The sequence below is a fragment of the Metarhizium robertsii genome (assembly GCF_000187425.2).
Source record: "Metarhizium robertsii ARSEF 23 chromosome Unknown MAA_Scf_26, whole genome shotgun sequence".
Classification (NCBI taxonomy): Eukaryota; Fungi; Ascomycota; class Sordariomycetes; order Hypocreales; family Clavicipitaceae; genus Metarhizium; species Metarhizium robertsii.
Window position 1 is genome coordinate 31,911 of NW_011942167.1, and position 8,642 is coordinate 40,552.

An 8,642-nucleotide genomic window follows, 5' to 3' on the forward strand; every position below is an offset into this window, starting at 1 on the left:
TTTAAAGTGGATGGAGGACTCACGACAGATCCAGCTGGCAAACAGGTGATACCTGGTGAGGCCTTTAAACCCGAGCAACTGGACAACTTCCTCAACGAAACTTCCCCTGGAAACGATAGCAAAGTCGTTCTGAGCCTGATAGATGCTGCTGTTGGTTTCTTGAATCAGGAGCTGGCGAATCACTACAGCGAGGAGTCCGAAACGTTAAAGAATACCATTCTACAAGCAACCCTTGAAACTCCCAAGTCAACTATTGGCCAGAATCCAAACCCGACCACCATCCGAGATCATATCACACGGCATCAGTTACGTTATGATGGACGTCTTCTCCGGTACACCGAATTAAGAATGGGGGGCTACAATGCTTCGGAGGGCTCCAGGTTTGAGAGCATCATCGGACTGAATCACGCGCAGGCGAGAAATAAAGTATTAGACACTATGCCATCGCACACGTCATTAAAAGTGAGTTGACTTCTTCACTTGCGGGGTTCGTGATGGTTCTATGAGCCGCAATACCGAAATATGGCCCGTCTTTAATTTTGAGGTTGAGAATACGAATGTTCGTGACCATGCCTTAATCCTATATAGCAACCCCCCCCCCCAAAAAAAAAAGGAAAAGCACATTCGGAGCGTCGAGGAAGCGTCCTGACCCACTTGGACACTGTCGTGTATATAACTGGGACTTCGTCCTCTTGACTTGAGTAGTGATCAAGGCTAATAGACTCTCAATAACCCTCACATGCTTGACATTAATCCCCCTATTTCAACACATCCAACGGATATCGGAATCGGGATCCCGGAACAGTATTCCAACAGCGAGCCCGATTGCAGCAAAAATCTGGCCGTGTGAACCCAGAGATGTCCTCCCAAAGCTGCGACATCTCTAATGACGTATAGCCATGGGAACCATGGACTGTCCGTGGTCGGGCTGCCCGGCAGTCAGTGTGGGATGGCCCCCCTGAATGTTCATTGTTCGGTGCTGAACAGAAGAACGAGTCGAGGACGTCACGGGCCGCGGCTGGAATCCTATTATGGTGGTTGCTCATATGCCGACGTTGGTGGTTTAAACATGCCGGTCCCGGTCCATCGCCTCGGGTGCCATGCACCACAGAGTTCCAATCACCGTCCGGGAAGAGTCACTGTGCTGAGTCCTGGCAGGAATAAGCCGGAAGTCCGCATATAAGCGCATCAAGGCCTACGATGTACAACTCTGTATCTTTCTTTTTGGATAAGTCGTGGACCACGAGCTCTCCAGTGCCTTTGTTAAAATCGAGTAGCTCCGATCATTCCTTGAGAATTCCCTCCGAAGAATCACATCGTTGTGAGTATGCGGGAGATAGGGGCCATTCTCCACGTTCTGGTCCAATCCATTTCTCAAGCATGGAGGAGGCGCCGTATCACAGCTTTCAGTATCGAGCCCAACACAACAGAATTGCCAGCGAATGCTTTCCCTATATGAGTGCAGTCATCGTCAGACAATTGAGTGTCCTTCCCTAAGCGCATGTCTTCGAACTCCACACACATCTCTGCCATTCTCCTCCCCAGCTTAGCCCTTAGCACCTCGATGTCTTCGGCCTTCGAGGGAGTCATTTTAAGGACCTCAAGAAAATGTTCGGGCTCCACTAATGGGAGGCAAATGGTGTTGTACTTCTTACTCAAATCAGCCGTATCAGCCGGTATGAGGCCAAATTTCTCGGGCCCCAAGAAGCCTCCTGCTTCCTATCAAATGTTTGTTTCACTTCAAAGGATTCCATGCTGCGTTGGGTTGGTTTTCCTCTTCAGGTGGTGGTTTTGCTTCAGTTACGATGTTAGCGACGGGATTGTCGAATTTGACGGCGACTGAACAGCGAGGGAGCCTGGACATCAAGGAGCAGACAAACCCCTTTGCTTAGCGCGCGCTTGCGATGGGTGTGACAGTTCAGCCAGCACGACGCGTCCAACGAATTGTGCTGCCCCCCGCCAGAAGGAGAAAACGGCCGCACTGAACCCAGACGCCTCGGCGCCAAAAGTAAATACACACACCCTACGAGCGCCTGGTTATCACGGATCACAGCGGTCTTCAAATACAACTAGCATTTTCCAGGTGCGGATCATCCGACTGCCCTCTACTTCTAGAATACGCAAGATCCTACGATGCTTGGATTTGCAGACTTTGGGGCCACGAGAAATGACCCTAGATATGACTTCACCATGTTTAACGACCCTGCTCGCGCGAGTTCTCCATCTTTGAGGACCACACTGCTCAGCATTCAAAGAGAAAAACCCCCCTCGAGGCCGCCCATGTGCTCCAGGACGTTACAAGGGAATACCTACCTCAGGACGCTCGCGCGGTTATAACCACCAGCGGAGGCCGGCCGCCATTTGTTCATGGCCATGGGAAGGATATTGAACACGTACCGGCCGCGGTAGTCGTTAAACAGACCCCGCAAACAGCGTCATTCAAGTTCAATCTCAACAGCACCATCATTTGTGAGTGCTATTTTGTCCCTTTTGAGGACGACATCACCGTAGCCAATTCAGGCCCAGGCTCTTTGGAGTACGGTCGACTCTTCGGCGGCAGATTGAGCCACTGGAGAATCTCGCACGAGCTTGAGTACATTGACATACGAATACTGCCAAAGACTTACGACTTGACCTTCGAGGCTCCAACGCCGACCGTCAACAAGTCCGAAAATTCGACAACAGCTCCGTCCGGGTTAAAGCGGAAGTTTGACGAGTTTTTGGGCAAGACCAGGACAACAGCCCCCAACAAGCGCAGGCGCAACACCAGCGATGCCTTTGTATCAGCCTCGTCAAGCCAGGAGTACGACTCGCAACAACGCCCAGCGAAGGCACCGAAGGCACCGAGTCATGGCCAGCCAGCAGAAGATTGTGGCAGCACCGCCGTCGTGGGTAGCACCCAGATAACTCTCGCATACAACAGATCAGAACCTCCACGCCCATTCAGGCTGACAATAAGACCGCGCCATTCTATGCCTGGCCAAGTCACGGCGTCCACGCGCAAGTCATCTGTCGGGAACAAACTTCCGTCAGAATCATACTCGGTATCAAATGTCACATCTATCCCCTCGCTGGGACGGTCAACGTTCACGTACAGGTGTGAGCACCAGAGGAGAGGCGGAATTGTTGCCCTGAGGGTACCGCGAGATGTTATGTCTAAGGATGCAATCCCTAAATTGGCGGCTGAATGGAAGGCGCTGAGTGACGACGTACTGTCGCGGCTGCGAAGTGTAAGGCCGGCCCCTCACAGCCATGGCGCGCTTCCTGGCTATATTCACAAAGCTCGCTTGCCCCAGGCTGCTCGAAGAGATCGGCCCGTTCAAAGGACTGTGAAGGCCCAAAAAGAGGCTGTGTCCGCCGGCGGTTTTTTTTTTTTTTTTTTTAATCCGTCCTGTGTAATTTTTTTTTATGCCAAAAAATTTCAGATTTAATTTTTCAAGCCCAGAAGAACCACTATGAATTTAATTTTCTCGCCCAAAAAAAAATTCAGGCTACTATGAATTTAATTAAATTTTTCCGCCCAAAAAAAATTCAGGCCACTATAATGAATTAAATTTTTCCACCGAAAGAAAATCCTGGCCACTCTAAATTTAATTTTTCAAACCCAAATTTTTTTAAAAAAAAAAAATTTGGCGCGCAAAGTGAACAAGTAATTGTTTTGTTTTTTTTCACGTAGGCTTCAAAAAAAAAAAAAAAAGAATTAGGCCCAGCTACAAGACGCCGCCCAACTCCTCAGATCAAGGGTCTTTCGGCGTGGCATTGCGAGTGCCCTCTCCCTCACAATCCAACATCCTGGTTTCCTCTCTTCAGGCCCTTCCCAAACACAAACTCCAATCCTTCGGAACCTTTTTCTTTCTCCCTAGCAGTAACAGATAGTGTAGGAAGCGACTGAGGGGCATTCCTACCCCCTTTAGTGTGATTGGCAAGAGAGTACCCGGTAGGTCGAGGAACTGTTTGATTCACGCATAGAGGTACATCTTGTTGACCCACACAGTTGTCACCCACAAGTGGCTGGTGTCCTCATCCAAGGGGTTGTGCAAAACAACTGAGGAAGAGAGTCTTTCCGCCGGCGGCTATTCTGCACAGCCGAGCATACCATAGTGGCAGGTTATAGCAACAGTGCCAACTATGCAAAACATATCACCGTGTTCCCAAATAATGTGAAAGATTTAGTTGCAAATGTCCTGCCGCACCGTCAGCTTCGGGTGATGGAAGACATCCATGTATCATGTATCGTTCTGTCCTTGCGAAGGAGGAAGGTGGAAGCAGCCCTGTATACGCACGGCACAGATAGTTCCGCAAGTAGAACAAAGCGTCGACGAAAACGAAGTCCTTAGCATCGACGAGATCGTGGCTAGTCCTACCGCGGGAGAGAACCAGTCCACAGGCAGTCATTCGCCTATTGTACGGCCAGGGCGACGGGATGAAGTTGGAGAAGATGCTGAAAAGCTCCAGGCACCGGACCCAAACTTTTGCTAGCTTGCTTGCATCGAGGAACATGAGCTTGCGTACATGGGCCGATGTCGTGTTGAGGCGACACGGGGGCCGGTTCGCAAACCATCGGGTTTTTCCCTTCCTCATTTTCAATCTAGAGGTGCGATCGAGGAATCGGAGGGTCAGCCTGCTCAGCATAAGCCAGCAGAGCTTCTCTAATCTCGAGCGCGTCGTCCACTCGCTGATCAAATCAAGATCAGATGCGGCGAGAAAGGAACTAGAGGAAACCGAACGCAGTGGCATTCGCGAGCTCCTAAAGAGCATCTCGCTGTACAGGGTTTCGTCAGCCAATGTCCAGAGAGATGTGACTAGTTCGCGGCGGGAGATCAAATCTTTCATCCTTTTTTACGGAAAGCCAGCAATTTGGTTCACGCTGAACGCGAGCGATCTGACGAACCCAATCAAACCTCGCTTGGCCGCTTATAGGACTCATGACCCAGAAGATGCGGAGGCGTTCTTGACGAGCCTCGATATGGCTTTCAAACGTGCTCGCTTAGCAGTCTCCGACCCGATGAGTTCCGCATTGTTCTTCCACAGAGAAATATCGCCTTTTTTTTTGAGCACTCTGTAAAGGTAGGTCAGGATTCTGTGTTTGGCCGGATTAGCCAATATTTTGGCGCCGTAGAAACCAACGACCGTGGGGAGTGGGGGCGTTGCATATTCATGGACTGCTTTGGCTGCACGGAAATGCTCAGCTTGGGACACTGCTTAAAGATTTATGCGGTGATGGCCAAGGTGCTCAGCATATCGAGGATAAGTCTCGCGATACGCCAATAGTGTGTTTTCCGAGGTAAGAATAACCACGGCGTGGAGCAGAGGTGCATGGTCGGCCAGGAGTGAGAACTAGACCAGGAAGCCAGCTCTCTTTCTCTGCAATGCAATCAGTTTGTTGGCTTCTAACACGCTCCTCGCTGAATAAGCCCCGTGCTCCTTGCAAATGCTGCCACCTTCAGGACTGACTGAATTATTATGCTTCAAGGAACCCAGTCTGTCATCCACGTTTGTTCGCCCAGTCATCAGTCTACGCTCTAACCCAGTCCTTAAACTCCGCCGTCCCGCATACCCTAGACCAAGAAATGGAGAATGCAAAAAAAAACCAAGAGCTCCTCAACGACTTTCTTCGATAGGCCCTCTTCAAAAAAGATAAATGATTTCCACGGAGTACCGAAGTTAGATGAGCGATGATATACAAACTGAACCAAGACGCAGCGACCGGTAGGTACGGTGCAGTCGTACCGCGCTTTAGGGTGGCGCTGGTTGGTTGTCACCAGACGTAGCATGATTCCAGGACGACCCAGGCCAGCAAGGTTGGTCGTATTTCCGATATCGAGGCATGGTTCACCTAGTTAGATCATGCCGACGTCACACTGCGGGGCAGCGAGTGAGTATATAGCAGTCGCGGGATTCATTTTTTCTTAGGCGCGCTTTTCATAGACTCCAGCACATTTCTTTTCGCCAAACGCTCCCCGAACCAATGCTAAGTCTTGGGAGCCGAAGGATCTGTCTGGAAAATGTCGGTATGTAGTCTGTGAGTATATCAATCGCGTTAAGAATATATCGGCTGAATCCCACAGTCGCAGTCGCGGGCGCTGGTTTTCGCCCAATTTAGCAGGTTGCTGGTTGCTTGACTCCAGCCAGGCGCGTGGCGCAACTCCACCAATTACGACAGGAACTGCCATTTTCCACTGCCAGCGGCAACATCGCAAGAAAACAAAATCCCATCGAAACACAACGCACGGCAGCGCCACGCCTGAGCGGATGTATCTTAAACGCCTTTCTTCCCCCATGGCGCCTCCCCAGGAAGTCGGAAGGCATTCTGAGCGGCGGTACCTCACACTTTGGCGCAGCCTTCACAGGAGAGAACGGGCAGCCGACAATGCTACAGAGAGAGAGGTTAGCGGTGGGGACGTACGACCGAGTTCCCAACGCGTTCCGATGTCGTGATGGACAGCTTGAACTCTTGAGCTACGGCCAAATAATGAACTATGATGAGATAGGCTTCGGATCCAAACAGGCGCTGGATAGGAACCTGCACGAAAAAAGGCAGGCAGGCGTTTCTGGACTTCCTGGACAACAATTAAAAAATCTCTTTTGGAATGCCTCAAACCCATATTTACGCATTTTCTGACGGACCTTGATAAACTCCGCCGAAAAGAGAAGTACGGACCTCTAACCAGAGTTTCTATTCCGGTACCTGTGATGTGGACCGAGGAAGGAGATGCAGAGGCTAATCGCGCTCGGTGCCACCGAGGCAGGGTTTGATTCAAATATACTCGACTTCACAACCGAGCCTGAAGCGGCTAGCGATTACATTGAATATTTACAGCGCAAGGCCGTGCAGGAGGAACAGGAAACCATGCTGCTGCAACAGCGGAAGGCCGTACAGCAGGAGCGGAGGCGCAAGCAGCTGACAGCGCCTGGCCGTCACTCTCGTGGAGGTGCCGCGAGGAGACCGAGAGCATTTATTTTTTTCAAAGACGCCAAGACCCACGTCGAAGGCCAGTGTGAATCACCCTGGAACGACCTTATCTCGGACGGCATGAAAATTCCGGGATAGGACCTCTGGCGGATTGTTGAGGAGTGCTGCAAGAAACCATTGGATATGGCTGAGAACGAAATTCGGAATCATCGTGTGGTCGATAAGGTGATCCTCATGGGGACGGCCTTGATCGAAAACAAATTCATCAACTCCTTTTGGATGCGCCGCATTGACAAGGCAAAGAAAAAATGCCGCAAACATAACCTACCAGTCGGAGTTCTAGACGCGGTGCGAGTTTCGTCGCTCCGCGCCACTGCCGCGTACTAACTCGAGGCATAGGAATGCAGTGTGCTTGGGCGCATCGCTGCTCTCCTCCAATGACCCGACGGAGCTGTTCTGGGAGCAGGGCTTTGGCTACGCTGTGACTCGGGCGACTGATGAGGTCATCCTACAGGCCAAGGTGGCTTATTCTCGTTGCATAAGACCATGGCCCACGTAACTGTTCCGTGTCCATAATTGTCTTTCAAGAGTTCTAAAATTGATAAGGATGCTTCTACCCTGCGGCCGGCGAGGTTTCAACTATCATGAACTTGCTTGCTCGCTTCTGCTTGATAAGAAATGTTGTATGTGTTTTGCCAGAGAATATGAGCATGGTCGCTTTCCTATCACGCTCATCAGCCTAATAAACTCGAACGGTTTTATGCAGCACCTGGGGAGTCTATTTGACTTGGTCAAGACAAACAGACAACTCCTGCGGCAGAAAGGCCTGCACGTATTGAGTCTATTGACCGACTCAGAACAAGACAAAGAACCGGCAAAACAGGCCCGTAAACATCCGCTTGCCGAACAAGGCTTAAACGATGGTGACTTGATGGGTACAGGAACTGGCCAAGAGCGGATTATTCATTCGAGTTCCAGGTCGGTCAAGATTAGGCCTCTGCCTCTGCAAATCAAGCCGGTGATCTATCTTCCTCATTAAGCTACAGTGTTAGGTAGGGTCAGGACCACTCCCTTGTTATGTCCAATAGTATGTGTTTCCAGAATATATTGGATGATCGCGGGCATGTGGACGGGACTGATCATAGATATCGCTGCTATTTCGCTACAATGCGCCACCGGGTGTTACGCGGCCATGGTGAAGACTCAACAGTGTTGTTGGCTCGCATAAAGATGGCGAAACTAGCCCCAGGCCAGGTGCCCCAAGACTAGAGGGAGCTTCTAGAGGTTCGGAAAGCGCCAGATTCCGAATTTGTCCATTGATCACGCTTCCAGCTATTCCTCTAAACGAATAAGCTGCGTTGCTGACCGATGCACTGTCGGACTCAAAAGATTTCAAGGTTGTCAAGGAGTATTGTCACGACATTGGTGCATCGGCGCTATTGCGAAGAAAGCCGCCCCTCAGTACGCAGAGTAACGTGGACATAGTAGACATCGTGTTATAATGGTCTGAGAAGCGGCAGGTCATGCAGAAGGCCTTCTTTGTGATCTCCAGAGAACAAGTATCATCACTGACTTTGGCCATTGAATGCATGCTATAGATGAATGGATTCCGTCCTGTTCGTAACAACTATCTTGCGTCATGTCAAGCAAAGCACTTCTTGTTCTTCGTCCTGGACTCTCGGAGATGAATGTGTTGGTCAGTCTTAAAAATCACGTGTTAACGGTATGT

At 50.5% G+C, this 8,642-nt stretch overlaps 1 protein-coding gene across 1 annotated transcript; it reads left to right on the forward strand.

Moving 5' to 3' along the window:
• Positions 1 to 2,190: 2,190 nt before the first annotated feature.
• Positions 2,191 to 4,479, forward strand: MAA_11783 (uncharacterized protein; the record flags this gene model as incomplete). Its single annotated transcript, XM_011412821.1, has 3 exons — positions 2,191 to 2,294; positions 2,345 to 3,230; positions 4,291 to 4,479. 3 exons carry the CDS (start codon positions 2,191 to 2,193, stop codon positions 4,477 to 4,479), a joined length of 1,179 nt encoding a protein of 392 aa, XP_011411123.1.
• Positions 4,480 to 8,642: the final 4,163 nt, after the last annotated feature.